This window comes from Coturnix japonica, unplaced genomic scaffold, assembly GCF_001577835.2.
Source record: "Coturnix japonica isolate 7356 unplaced genomic scaffold, Coturnix japonica 2.1 chrUnrandom518, whole genome shotgun sequence".
NCBI classification, from domain to species: Eukaryota; Metazoa; Chordata; class Aves; order Galliformes; family Phasianidae; genus Coturnix; species Coturnix japonica.
This window is the reverse complement of record NW_015439904.1, coordinates 1-15167: the sequence shown is the minus strand read 5'-3', so window position 1 is coordinate 15167 and position 15167 is coordinate 1. Positions and strand designations below refer to the sequence as shown.

The window sequence follows — 15167 nt, the reverse complement described above, 5'->3', positions numbered from 1 at the left end:
TTAATCAGTTTTATTAACCACATGCGTACCAAGGCCTAGTGAATTGGACATCAGTGTGTTTATAAGGCTAGACCTACTTGCCTCTGCATACACCAGAGACTGAAATGTTCAGTACGTGTACAGTCATTGCAGGAACCCTGAAATATTGTTCAGGAAGAAGGATGAGGCCTTGAGTCCAAATGCCTGCACATCACATGTTGCCTGGAGAGAAGGCATTATTCAGCCTCAAGTCAAATTCCAGTTTCCCAAGTCGTTTTCCTCACCTCATGCCTCAGAGCTACCTGGAGATATGTGTGTGGTGGATCTCCTGTATACCTAAGCTGCTGCTTATCTGTAGTAGAGCGGAAAATCATTAGTGTGAATCTGATTCACATTCAGTGTCACTCTCTCCAACAATGACCCTACAGGGTCTGGGAAAAAGGAATGGCCATGAGAGTTCTGCAGAACGGGAGCCCCAGGGCAGCTGGGTGGGAGGACCAGGTGTGCTCTCGATTGGCCTTATTTTCACCAAGAACCATTTCTGAGATTAGGAGAGTTAGGAGCTGTTTGAAACCAGCCCACTCTAAACAGCATTAGAACCAGCCACCAACATGCAGCTAGCTCTGCTTGACCCATGGTTTACAAATGGCATTGATTAGACAAGAGTACCTTCACTTTTCTTGGGATCTAACTAAAGCACTGTATATATCTTCCCTGTTCTCATAGGCCCTATTCCCTCTGAGGCAGCCTCTTGCTATCCCCTACATTAGAGCCGTAGTCAAGCCTGGGTGCTTCATTGGAGAGCTGCTAACTTCATGGAGAGAAACCTTGAGACTCTAATAATGCACAGCGGAGCCAATTGAAACAGGCTTAAACTCAGGCACTGGGGGGGAGACCAATGTTATTAAATAGTTTGAATACAGGTGGCCAAAAGCTGAATGGAATTTGTGTTTGACTTCAGAGTAATTATCTCTGGTTTCTGCAGTGATTGCGTCATGCTTCCTTGCGGAAAAGAGAACATAGCAGATAATTCCCCTAGGGTGGGTGATTATATTCCAGTACCTGAAAGGAATCCAAGGCTGGGAGTGAAAATTGGCTGAAGTTACCTGATTAAGTTCTGAAGTCACTGGGCTGTGTGCCCGAGCTTCAGCAGAACAAAGATGTCCTATGGGTTTTCTTCCCATGATGATCCAGCCTCCTGTCATGGCTTCAATGACAGGGAGGCTTGTTTTATTTGGATGAAAGGAAAAAAATAATAGAGAGCTGATAAATGGCTTAGAACTGCAAACAACTCAAGGATTCTACAAGGAAACATCATATGCCAATTTGAAGTGCTTCATCTGACAGAGCAGCCAGCTGGTCACAGCTTTCATGGGGCATTTCCCATAAACAGGAGAGCTGCTGTGGGTCATCTCTGAGAAGAACACTTGAATGTTTACGTTGGATATGGCCTAGAGAGCAGCCAGCTGGAAGAGTTTCCTTTGGGCTGCTTCTGCTCTGTGCAGTATTTGTCAGATCTGATCAGTGCTGCCTCATTCACTACACTTAAATGTAATGTGGCATTATCCCTACTCTGGGGTTCTTTTGGAAAGAACCAACAAATTGTGAGGAATCTTGACTGAGGTGAGGTACAGACTGTCTTTCAGATCAATGCAAAGCAGGTGGATGACACTTGATAGCAATTTCGTGTGAAATGTTCTCCTCAGGAAAATCCCTCAGCTGGAATGATGACATAAAAAAAGAAATACTCCATCTTTTGCAGCAGTCAAACACCGAATAAGTGAAATGTGACATGGTCTGATTTTTCAGGCTGCTTATCCAACAGCCTCCCCTGCAGTGATCTCCCCATCACAGCATCATTTAGGTTAGAAATGACCTCTCAGGTCATCTAACTGTTAACTCAGATAAGAGTTGCTTCAGAAGTAATGCCTCATCTTATGTGACCTGGGTCATAAAATCAAAGGCGGATGTTGGTGATGTGACTGTAGAGGCTGAACCTTCCTAACAACATCTCATTAAGTGTTGCTGCCAGGAGACAGTCAGCTGCTGCAGACTGAAGCCATTGCACAGTTTGATGAACAGCAGTGTGCTTCCTGCTGGACTGTGGGTTTCTGAGAACGTCTGACCAGTACAGGTCCTGAAACGTCTCACAAGAAGGAGGACAGGCAGAGTGACTGCATTTCCTTTATTCTGTTAAGGTTCACAGAGGCAGAGAGCCTGGTACATTATGTACAGTGTGTCTGGGCTACACTATAAAGGGACAAGCTGAACAGGAACTGGTTTCATTAATGACTTAGTAGTGAAAACATTACAATATATTTAAAGAAGAATGAGAACACAGATAAAATGGCACAAACCAAATAATAAAGGACAGCTTGAATCAGTAAAGAGCTGCATTACAAGCCATGAATTCCAAAAGATGGGCAGTTCACTGCTTTTGAAACACATTTGGTCATCACTTTCCTCAATGCATCCTTGACATCCCTGTTCCTCATGCTGTAGATGAGGGGGTTCACTGCTGGAGGAACCACTGAGTACAGAAGTGCCACAGTCAGATCCTGGAGAGGGGAGGAAATAGAGTAGGGCTTCAGGAGGGCAAAAAAGGCAGTGCTGAGAAAGACGGAGACCACAGCCAGGTGAGGGAGGCATGTGAAGAAGGCTTTGTGCCGTCCATGCTCAGAGGGCATCCTCAGCACGGCCATGAAGATCTGCACATAGGACACAACAATGAAAAGAAAACACCCAAAGCATAAAATGACACTAAAAATGAGAAATCCAACTTCCCTGTGGGAGGAGCCTGAGCAAGAGAGCTTGAGAATCTGTGGGATTTCACAGAAAAACTGGTTGACAACATTTCCTTGGCAGAGAGGCAGTGAAAACGTGCTGGCAGTATGAAGCAGGGAATAGAGTACCCCAGTGCCCCAGGCAGCTGCTGCCATGGTGGCACAAGCTCTGCTGTCCATCAAGGTCCCGTAGTGTAGGGGCTTGCAGATGGCAACATAGCGGTCATAGGACATGATGGTGAGATGGAAATACTCTGCTGAGATAAAGAAGACGAAGAAAAAGAGCTGTGCAACACATCCTGCGTAGGAGATGGCCCTGGTGTCCCAGAGGGCGTTGGCCATGGCTTTGGGGAGAGTGGTGGAGATGCTGCCCAGGTCGAGAAGGGCCAGGTTGAGGAGGAAGAAGTACATGGGGGTGTGCAGGCGCTGGTCGCAGGCTACGGCTGTGCTGATGAGGCCGTTGCCAAGGAAGGCAGCCAGGTAGATACTCAGCAAGAGCCAGAAGTGCAGGAGCTGCAGCTGCCGTGTGTCTCCCAACGGCAGGAGGAGGAACTCGCTGATGGAGCTGCTGTTGGACATCTGCTGTTTTGGGCTTGGAGTCCTGCTCAGAGTGCAGAAGATAATGACAAGTCCAGACCATTCTCTGGCACACTCCTCCTGCTATACTCTATATTTTCTTTCCCTTTGGAAAATGATCATTTAACTCCAGTTCTTGTTTTTATTTTCTTGAATATGAACCATCTCTTAAGGAGTAGAATATTAGGAAAGTCTTACTTTCTCCTCATTTCCTAATCATATCCCAGCCTCCTGGATATTTTCCTCTTTTCTTCAGCTTCTTTTCGAGATCCAATCTCCAGTTTTTTGCACATTAATTTGTCTTAGAGTAATCAGCCTGTTTGCAGGACAAGTGAATTATTCATGCCTGCAGACAATGATGATAACTGATACTGATTGTATCCTTTTAGGAAGGAGAGGCTGAAAGCACAACATGTGGGACTGTTCAGAAAACAGCCAATGGATGAAGAAATACTGGGTCATCTCAGAGCTGTGTACAAAGTTGACAGCCCTTTTAGAATTCTGTCTGAAATTCTCTTCCCTTCCTTAAAAATAGGAAATGGAAAATCCCTGCCTTGGCTCTTGCAATGTACCCTTACCAACATTCTGTTGTGTAGTGGAGCTGTGATCCCCCTGCCCAAGGCAGCAGCTGTGGCAGCACAAGCCCTGCCAGGGGTCTCCTTCCCCACACACGTCTCCCCACAGTGCCTTGAGCAGCTCTCCGGGCAGTCTGAGTGCTGAGCCTGGCAGGCAGCAGAGTCCCATACCCGGCACACAGCCCCTGGGGCACAGCAGGGACCCTGCTCTGCAGGACAGCCCTGGGCACCCGCCTGCAGCCCCGGCTGCACAGCCTGCAGCCGTGCTGGGAAATGCAGCTCTCAGGGCTGGGCTCTGATGCCGCAGCACAGAAGCCCTCAGTTGGAGCAGAAGTCTTTTTCCACAAGAAAGAAACATGCAGTGCCTGCAGCCATATCTGCTATGGGATGTGTCAGATTTATTTATCCCCGTATTAAATGTAGCTGCATGGCCTGATGTGAGACTTACCATGTCATGGCATGCGATCAGTGCTCCTCCAGTAAGCTGTTAGCTTGCTCACACCTTATACATCCCGTAAGCTGTCTCTCCCTTCACTTCTATCCTCATATCACCTGCAGATCATGCTCCAGCCCTGCTGTGCTGTGCACAAGAGTGGCTCCTGGGCACAGCTGTCTCCCTGCAGCACTGCCCACTTTTATTAGCTCTGTGTTTCCCAAGAGTCCAGCTCAGCTCACTAGCAGTGGATGTCATTTTTATACTTCCCAATCGTCTCCCATGAGATGTCCCTGGGTCTTCATGGACAACAGCTCCTGAAAGACAATGGCATCATGACTGTACTTGAAATTCCAGACATACAGTGAGTCCTTCCAGAGGTTGTTTAAAGAAACTAAAAGGGCACACAGACAAGGACAGGGACAGTTGGACTTTCCCTGTGAAGGGCAGTGATCCAGATGAGGCTGGATCCCTCTCATCTGTAGAGGGAAACCCTGCGGCTGAAATGGGATTCAGCTCCCCATGGACCCACAGGAGCTGGGATTCCTCTGGTTAAGTTCAGATGAGCACAAGGAGTTGCCTGCATTTGAACTCCTGCTCTGAGTCCTCGGTCCTTCAGCAGGGAGGCAGTTGCTCACACACACGTACACTGGGTGATGCCCAAGGAGCCTGGGGTGCTCTTGGAAGAGTACCAGGGCTTGTAAACAGTTTTCATGGAGTTATCTAGATCAATCTATGTCCATGACAAGGGGAGGCAGTAGGCCTTTGGGCCCCCCACCCCTGACAAATGGGAAGGTCAAAAGGGAAAGGGGTTGGGAGATGGGAACTGGGCTCAAGGAAGCAAACAGAGAAGCAATAATGATCTAAGGAGAAAAACTTATTGCACTTACTATGGAATTCAGAATAACACAATATAATACAATCTAATTGAAACTGAGGTTAACAAATCAAGTAAAATAAGAGAGACAGAGGGAAGTTTCTGAAGACTGAGAAGCCTGCTTTGAAATTGAAGGCTCCACAGCTTGGAAGCACACCCACACCTGCTGCCAGGCAGTGAAAGAGAGAGCGTGCCTTCTGTGACATGATTCCCTCTCCAACTGTGTGGTCCTCTAGATTGTTTGGTTCTTCTTTTCTGCGCAACCATGGATTGGCTTGAAACATATGCAGTACCCCATGTTACTGCCCAAATCATCATACTGGGTCATGAGAAAAAAGGCCTGTGGCAACATGGCACCCCAGAAAGAACTGAATATGATAATGGGACACATTTCAAAAATTCTCTTATAAATACTGGGGCCAAAGATCATGGCATTGAGTGGATTTCTCATATCACCTACCATGCACCAGCTTCTGGTAAAATTGAACGATATAATGGGTTGATGAAAAATATGTTGAAAGCAATGGGTGGTGGAACATTGAAGCACTGGGAGAAGCATCTGGCAGAAGCCACTTGGTTGGTCAATACTAGAGGATCTGTCAATCGTGATGGTCCTAGCCAATCTAGCCACCTACACACTATAGAAGGAGATAAGGTCCCTGTTATACATGTAAAGAACATGTTGGGAAAAGCTGTTTGGGTCCTTCCAGCTTCTGGAAAGGGAAAACCTGTCCGTGGAACTGTCTTTGCCCAGGGACCTGGGTGCACTTGGTGGGTAATGCAGAAGGATGGGGATGTTCAATGTGTACCACAAGGGAAATTGATGCTGGGGGGGTGCAGTCAATAATTTTATGTATCTATGTATATATTTGCATGTGTAGTGTATTATAGTTATTTTAGTTATACATTTAGTTATGGTACATTTAATTGTATTATTTAGCTACCATAATTTTACATATGTGTATATAGGTAATATATTAACAAAGTTGTAATACTGTAGAATAAGGGGTGGAATGTCATGGTTTTGTAATTTTGTAAGTTTGCTATCAGTATTCCACATCATAACATCATGTAAAGCATGGATGATTTTGCTGAATGTGCAGTTCACAGAAGAAGACAACATATCCTAGAGAACATCATGGTCAGGGATAAGTCATGGGACCAGGACGCTATATCATCTCGTTCCCAGGCTGGAGCTCTCTCTCTCAAACTTCTTGGGGAGTGGGAAGCGTTCCAGCTGTGTCGCCTAGAGTCACAGTAGGCCTTTTGGTTTACAGGGACTCTCTCTATGTTTCGTTCGATTTATTAGACTCAATTATGTTATATTTTGTTATCTTGTATTCCAATATCATATTTAGTAAAATAAGTTTTTCCTCCTTAGATTGCTGCTGTTTTTTTCCCATTCCCCCTTTTTCCCTTCCTTTCCAGGCCCGGGGGGCCCTAAGAGGATGCTCCCCCTGTCATGGGCATAGGCACATCTAGGTAACCCGTGACAATCAGTCACAGGACAGGCGACTTTCTGTATTTGACATCCCCCTCCCAAAATCTCCTTTTCTGGCCCCTCCTCTAAAGGCTGCTTGTCATGGTCATTACCATCTGCACAGCCCACCTCTCCTGGCTGGCACCTCTGCCCTGAGCTAAGAGTCACTTCTGTGCAGGAACCTCCACCCTGAAACCCTTCCCCAGGCTGCTCTCAGAGTCCTCGGGGCTGGCTCTTGGCTTTTCCTCCAGCAAGCCCCACTTCTTTGCCTGCCTTCAGTCCATAGGTGCCTGGCTCTCTCACTACTCAGCCTGAAGGATGGATGGCCTCAATGGCAGTAGTCTCAAATCAGCATCTCAAATCTTTCCTTGCTCAGAAAAAAACTTAGGTAATAAAGAACTGGCAAGCTTGCTTTTAGAATTACCTTCTGTACATGACGTGATGCTTTAAAGAACAATCTCTCCTAGCAATGACCTGCCTATGTGTCATGCCGTTCTCTAGATCAATCTGTGTCCATGACAGGGGGGGCGGTAGGCCCATGGGACCCATAACCACAAACCTGGGAAAGGAAAAGGGAAAGGGGGTAGGGGGGCGGGAACTTGGCTCAAGGTGACAAACAGAGAAGCAGCAACAATCTAAGGAGAAAAAACGTGTATTACAAACTATGATATCAGAATGCAAGATAGCACAATAGAATACAATCTAACTGAAATTGAGGCTACTAAATCAAGTAAAGTAAGAGAGAGAGAGAGGTTTCTGAAGCCTGAGAAGCCTACTTTGAAATGGAACGTGCCACGGTTTGAAAGAACACCAAAACCACAGCCAGGCAGATAAAGAGAGAGCAAGCATCCCTTACATGACTTATTTCCCTCTCCACAGACCATTCTGGAGGCAGTGACCACCGCTGTGTACAAAATGGAAGAAGTCCTGAAGGAAGCTTGGAAACTTCTGACAAGATAACACACATCCAAGAACTTGTTGTGTGCAGGGTCTCACAGGGAACGAGGAAGAGGGGACCAGGCAACCAGTGTGCAAACCAGCTGAGCTGCCTCTGCTGGCCTCTGCTGCTGGTGAACAGCTCTGTGCTTCCATCTGGACTGTGGGTTTCTGAGAACATCTGACCCCGACAGCTCCTGAAATGTCTCACAAGAAGGTTGACAGGCAGAGTGACTGCATGACCTTTATTATGTTATGGTTCACAGAGAGCCTGTATCACTATATACAGCATGTCTGGGCTAAACTACAAAGGTACAAGGTGAACAGCAAATGATTTCAGTAATAACATTATAGTGAAAAAAAATACAATATTTCTAAAAAAAAAAAAAAAAAAAAAAAAAGAAAGAATAAATTACACATATAAAATGGCACAAAATAAACAAGGAAAGTGCTCGATTCAGTAAAAATCTGTATTACAAGCCATGAATTCCAAAAGATGGGCAGTTCACTGCTTTTGAAACACATTTGGTCAACACTTTCCTCAATGCATCCTTGACTTCCCGGTTCCTCATGCTGTAGATGAGGGGGTTCACTGCTGGAGGCACTACTGAGTACAGAAGTGCCACTGTCAGATCCATGAGTGGGGAGGACATGGAGGCGGGCTTCAGGTAGGCAAAAAAGGCAGTAGTGACAAACAGGGAGACCACAGCCAAGTGAGGGAGGCATGTGGAGAAGGCTTTGTGCCGTCCCTGCTCAGAGGGCATCATCAGCATGGCCATGAAGATCTGCACATAAGACACAACAATGAAAACAAAACACCCAAAGCATAAAATGACACTAAAAATGAGAAATCCAACTTCCCTGATGTAGGAGCCAGGGCAGGAGAGCTTGAGAATCTGGGGGATTTCACAGAAAAACTGTTTGACAGCATTCCCTTGGCAGAGAGGCAGTGAAAATGTGCTGGCAGTGTGCAGCAGGGAATGGAGTACCCCAGTGCCCCAGGCAGCTGCTGCCATGGTGGCACAAGCTCTGCTGTCCATCAGGATCCCGTAGTGCAAGGGCTTGCAGATGGCAACGTAGCGGTCATAGGACATGATGGTGAGAAGGGAACACTCTGCTGAGACAAAGAAGACAAAGAAAAGAGCTGTGCAACACATCCTGCGTAGGAGATGGCCCTGGTGTCCCAGAGGGCGTTGGCCATGGATTTGGGGAGAGTGGTGGAGATGCAGCCCAGGTCGAGGAGGGCCAGGTTGAGGAGGAAGAAGTACATGGGGGTGTGCAGGCGGCGGTCGCAGGCTACGGCTGTGCTGATGAGGCCGTTGCCCAGGAGGGCAGCCAGGTAGATGCCCAGCAAGAGCCAGATATGCAGGAGCTGCAGCTGGTGCGTGTCTGCCAACGGCAGCAGGAGGAACTCACTGATCGAGCTGCTGTTGTGCATCTGCTGTTGTTGAGCTTGGAGTCCAGCACAGAGTTCAGAAGATAATGACAAGTCTAGACCATTTTTCGAGACATTCCTCCTGCTATACTATATAAATTTTCCTTTCCCTTTTGAATATAATTATTTAATTCCATAACTTGTATATACTTTCATGAACTTCAGCATCCCTTGAGCTCTTATTTTCTTCTCATTTCCTAATCATACTGCAGCCTCTTTGGTATTTTTGTCTTTACTCCAGCTACTCTTTGATACCCCAGCCCTAGCCTCTCTACACTTCAATTTGTCTTAGAGAAATCTGCCTTTTTCCAGGACAAGTGAACTATTAATGTCTGCAGAAAACAACTATAACCTAAGCTGATTGTATCCTTATAGGTAGAAGAGGCTGAAAGCACAACTTGTGTGACTGTTTACAAAACAGCTAACTGATTGGTGAAATATAGGGGAGTCTCCGAGCTGTGTTCAAAATTGACAGCCCCTTTTATATTTCTCCCTCCAATCTTCCCTTCCATCAGAACAGGAAATGGAAAATCCTTGCCTTGGCTCTCTTGCAATGTACCCTTACAAACATTCTGTTGTGCAGTGGAGCTGTGATCCCCCTGCCCCAGGCAGCAGCTGTGGTAGCACAAGCTCTGCCGGGGGGCTCCTTCCCCTCAGACATCTCCTGCAGCGCCCTGGGCAGCTCCCCAGGCAGGCTGAGTGCTCAGCCTGGCAGGTGGCAGAGTCCCATACCAAGACACAGCCCCTGGGGCACAGCACGGACCCTGCTATGCAGGACAGCCCTGGTCACCCACCTGCAGCCCCATCTGCACAGCTTGCAGCCGTGCTGGGACACGTAACCCTCAGGGCTGTGCTTTCATAGTGCAGCATGGAAGCCCTCAGCTAAAGCAGAAGTCTTTTTTCACTAGAAAGAAACATGCAGTGCCTGCAGCCAGATCTGCTATGGGATGTCTCAGTTTTAGTTAACCCTATAGGAACAGCAGCTGCATGGTCTGCAGTGAGACTTGCTGTTTAATGGCATGAGAGCAATGCTCCTGTCACGAGCTCACAGTCTGCTCACACTGTACTCATCCTCTCTCCCCTTCTTCTCTGCTCCTTCTGTCAGCTGCAGGTTGTGCTGTGCACAAGAGCTGCTCCTGGGCACAGCTTTCTCTCTGCAGCGCTCCCCAGTTTTAGGAGCTCCCTGTGTCCCATGAACCCGGCCCAGCTCAGCACACCCGAGGATTTGAGTTTCTCTTCCTCATTGCTTCCCCTGGAGACTTCCCTGGGGCTCCAGGGCTGAAAGCTCCTTATAGACAGCAGGGTCATCTCTGCTAAATGCACTTGGATGTCAGATCAATTATTTGCCAGTGGATAGACTGATACCAGAAGCATGGCTTTGATTTGCAAAAGCACCAGGTACTAGCGGGAGCACTCCTATCTTGCACGGCAGCAAGCAGAATGTTACATATTTGAAAGCCAAACTCATACTTATTCAGTAGATTTCCTGGAACACATCTACATATTCATTATTTTCCAGGAACTCATTTACATTCTGTCCCTCCCTCCGGCACATGCGCTGTTTGTATCTGGGTCTTCCTCTGGTGGTTGTGGGGATGAAGTCAGGTGTCTTCCTTGCAAAAGCTCAAAGTCTTCCTAACTCTGTCCTTTTTACCCCATCATGTTTGATTGAAGTAGTCTGTTTCTAGGCGGCTTCTTCGGCAGTGTTCCTTTCAGTATGCAGGTTGTTCTTCCCTTATCATAACCGCACATCCTACTTGGTTATGGACCCATATACCTAACTCTTATTTTTGAGATTTACTCTTTTTCTATATCAGTTTGTTAACAGATCGTGTTGGCCTAGCAGAAGTGGCATAACTACCAATTAACACGACTTATCCCGGGACCTTGACCTTCCTGGGGAGAGAGACACAAACATGGATGCCATGAAGTCTTCTCTCAATCTATTGATGTGTCACACTCCTTACATACCATCCTAAATCCTGCGCAGACGTGTACACACTCTATGCATAACACAATGCATGCGAGAGAACCTGTACGCATACATACCTAAACACCTCGCCCACTAACTTCTAACGTACAACCGTAACTCAGCTATTCCAGAACACTCCATCAACTCAGAACTACTGTATGCACTCATAAATCCTCACAAAGACAACTTAGTGCCCCAACACAGAAGTGCAAATGCCTCATCTGGAAAGCTCTTTGTGGGGAGCACTGCAGGGCACCGGGAGGCAGCGTGGGTCCAGCCCCGGCAGGTTGCAGCGTTTCAGGCAGTGCCTGCGTGCATCAGGGGACGGACACATGGGTGCGACATATGAGCCACAGGTACTCGGGGCGATCTCATGTCATGGTATATAAGGCTTTGTTGCGCAGCATTAAATTGGCATTAGGCATTAGACACTATATGTATGTTATGTATGGCCGTGGGCTATGGATGTCCAGAACGTAAAGGGTTAGCCTTGCTGGTTGTCATGGTTTAATAATTTTGTAATTTTGCTATCAGTATTCCACATCATAACATCATATAAAGCATGAATAATTTTACTGAATCTGCTACTTACAGAAGAAAACTACATCTCCCAGAGAACAACACGATAGGTCACGGGACCTGGACTCTATATTAACTCGGTTGCAGATTAGACTGATCTCTCTTTTCGCAGTTCTGGCGTTCAGGGAGTGTGGGGGACCTTCCACCGTCTTCGCCTACATTTCACAGTAGGCCTCTCGTTCGGGACTCTTCTCTCTCCTATTTTGCCTGATCGTTGCTCACTTTTCAATTACATTATATTCTTTTTTATTATCGCCTGTACTTCGATATAGTATTTAGTACCTCAGTCGTGCTCCTAGATCGTTGTCGCTGTTTCTTTCCTCCTACCTTTTTCCTTTCGGCTAGGGCCCCGCGGGGCCCACGGCACCCCTGTCCACGGGTGCAGTGGACTTTTTCGTCAAACCGTGACAGATTTTGGTGGAGAATGCGTGCAATTGAGTTGCTGTTTTTTTCTGTGTTTTCTTCTGTTGCTCTTTTCGCTTTTACCCAGGGCTACCAGTTGTTTGTTAAGCGCGCTATCTTAGGTTTTGCGATTCTGCGCCTGCGCGCTTGAGCCTTGCCACCACACACACACACATACTTCCGGTTTTTCTTTCTAAACACTACAGAGCTTTGCATTTTAAACTTTCATTTTTTTCTCTCTCTGATGCCAAAAACAAAAGAACACCAAAAACGTTCTCTCTACCTACGCGGAACGAAGTCTTGCTTTATAAGGTACTGCACTTTCATTAAGTCCTCTTTTATGCTGCTCCAAACATATTGGGACCCTGTTTCAGCCTAGCCGCCTTTTTCCTGATGAAGTTCATAGGACTCTGTCCTTCGGCGAGGAGCTACGCGAGGCTGTCTCGCCTTAGCACGCTTACTTCATCTTTGCATGCAGCTCCCCAAGAGGGAGCACCTAATGCCACTCATGCCAACCAATAGTACGTGAACTGGTGGTTTTTGAGCCGATATGTAGATCTCCGCCTTCCTTTTTTCTTTGCATCCTTTAAGCAGTCTTTCGACTGACCAGTTGTCCCAGTGGACCACACTGTCGATTCGTCAATTAATCTCCCTGAATTTACCTTGTTGGCTTATTGTAGTGCTCTCCTACTCAGTCTCTGCTTTATCACCTCAGGAGGACGTCCCTTCCCTAGAATTCGAGAAACTGATCTGGCAGGGAGTGTGGAGAGCCTTTGAAGAGCCTTTTCGAAGACAGACCTCTTTAGTGTCCATGGGCGCTTTATACTCCTGACCCCTTAACGAATCCCAAGAGTTGACGCATCTTTTGAGACCGGCATGTTGTGGCTCAGGCAGATCTCCGGCGGCACAGAATGCCTTGGGGCCTAGCTAATGCTTATCGGGCCTATTTTCCTCCCTTTCTGAGCGGGAAGTTTTTGACTGCTGAGCGCGGGCGTCTCAGGCTGCGAATGAAGCTCCTTGCTGAAGCCCATAACCTCCTACAACAACGAGACTCATTCTGGTATGAGAAAGAGAGTCTCAGAGCTGAGAGAGAAGACCTCCTATATCAACGAGACACATATTGGTATGAGAAAGAATCCCTGCAATCCAAACTCAACACTCTTCAGTCCGAGCACAGCGCTCTCCGGTCCGAGCATGGCACTCTCCAGTCTGAGCACAACGCTCTCCGGTCCGAGGACGGCACTCTCCAGTCCGAGCACAATGCTCTCCGGTCCGAGCACGACACTCTCCAGTCTGAGCACGACACTCTCCAGTCCGAGCACAACGCTCTCCAGTCCGAGCACAACGCTCTCCGGTCCAAGCACGACACTCTCCAGTCCGAGCACAACGCTCTCCGGTCCGAGCACAACGCTCTCCGGTCCGAGCACAACGCTCTCCGGTCCGAGCACGACACTCTCCAGTCCGAGCACAATGCTCTCCAGTCCAAGCACGGCACTCTCCAGTCCGAGCACAACACTCTCCAGTCCGAGCACAACGCCCTCCAGACTGAGAATAGCTGCCCCCAGTCTGAGCGCGACATTCTCCCATCGGAGCGTGACACCCTCCAGACTGATTACAACGCCCTCCAGTCTGAGCACAACATCCTCCAGTCCAAGTGTAACACCCTCCGATCTGAGCGAGATGTCCTCCGGTCCATGTACAGCGACCTCAAGGTTCAGTTCGATGCTATCAAGATCGATCGTAACAACCTCCAGACCATGTACGATGCCGTCCAATCTGAGCGCAACACTCTCCAGTTCAAACACGACGCGCTCGAGTCCGGGTTCGACACAATTCAGTCCAAGTACAACGCCCTCAGGGCTGAGTTCGACACCCTGGAGTTCGAGCGCGATCTCCTCCGATCCAAGCTATGCACCCTCCAGTCCAAGGGGAACATCCCCAAGTCTGAACCGTATGTACCACACCTTGACCAACTACCAGGGGCACCAGATACAATGTTGGTTGCCCCTGTAAGAGGGCGAAAAGTAAAACAATTTTCAACTCAGTTAGAGAAAATGCAGAAGGAGTTAGAAGAGCGGAGGGAGTTAGGAGAGCAGGACTCAGGAGAGCAAGGGGACTCAGGAGAGCAGGGGGACTCAGGAGAGCAGGGGGAGTCAGAAGACCAGAAGAAGTTGGAGGAGCAGAGGATGTTAGAGGGGTATAAGAAGATGATAGAGGAGCAGAAGAAGTATGAGGAGCAGAGGAAGTTAGGAGAGAGGAAAAAGAAGGAGGGTTACCTAGAGGAAATAATACAAGAGTCAGAGTCAGATGAAGAGGAGCCAAAAGTTAGATTTTCTTTACGAGAATTTCTCGAGTCCAAACTTATAGATGGGGCAGCCCTCATCAACACAGTTACCACCATCAACACCTGGGAACTCTTGATAGAGCAAAAGGTGAGCAAAGTATTACGACCATTATTAGATAGATTTAAAACTGATGTGAAATTCGGGATCTAAGAAGGATTACACACGTCAACCAAAAGAACATATGGTCACTTGGTTACTTTCGATGCTGGGACAATGGTGCCAGCAGTGTGTGGCTTGATGGCAATGAAGCTTCGCCAACTGGGTAGCATTCCAGAGATGCACGTGTGGACAGAGGTATTGGCACATGCCAAGATCAGTCACTACACCTCTGGAAGCGGATGTTGATAGCGGTTAAGAGATAGATTCCCTTTAAACGGGACTTGGAGCCTGAGAAAAGGAAATGGACTGATATAGAGAAAGGCATCCAAACTTTGAGAGAAAATGCTCTGGTGGAAATGCTATACAGCTCCCACTTCAACCGCAATGACCCGAACCAATTACATGATCCTGAGATAGTCCGTGTACCACGACAAATGTGGCGTGACTTTACAAGGGCTGCTCCAGAAAAGCATGCCAGTGCACTTGCATTAGTATATGGCCAAGGGAAAGGAAACCCCTTGTTAATGAACTAATTGCTAAACTTCAGGAGCTTGAATTTATTTATAAGCACTACAGAAGTTAATCGTTATACTTCAGCCATTGTCAAAATAGCTGAAAGGTTAAACAGAATGGAGGGACACAAAATGATATTAATTGACATGTTGACTAACATGCCTGATGTTATGTATGGATCAT

The 15167-nt window shown here is 47.4% G+C and overlaps 2 protein-coding genes and 1 pseudogene across 2 annotated transcripts; 1 reads left to right on the top strand and 2 right to left on the bottom strand.

The window, feature by feature from the left end:
• Positions 1 to 2150: 2150 nt before the first annotated feature.
• Positions 2151 to 3576, bottom strand: LOC107307241 (olfactory receptor 14C36-like). Its single transcript, XM_032441733.1, has one exon. The coding sequence runs from the start codon at positions 3339 to 3341 to the stop codon at positions 2376 to 2378; it is 966 nt and encodes a 321-aa protein (XP_032297624.1). The 5' UTR covers positions 3342 to 3576; the 3' UTR covers positions 2151 to 2375.
• Positions 3577 to 8112: 4536 nt separating this feature from the next.
• On the bottom strand, positions 8113 to 9077 carry LOC107307239 (annotated as a pseudogene).
• A 2301-nt stretch (positions 9078 to 11378) lies between these two features.
• LOC107307238 (girdin-like) lies at positions 11379 to 14459 on the top strand (the record flags this gene model as incomplete). The annotated part of the gene is made up of 2 exons (XM_015850728.2): positions 11379 to 11402; positions 13362 to 14459. Coding segments are annotated over exons 1-2 (1122 nt in total), but the record flags the coding sequence as incomplete, so codon positions are not given.
• Positions 14460 to 15167: the final 708 nt, after the last annotated feature.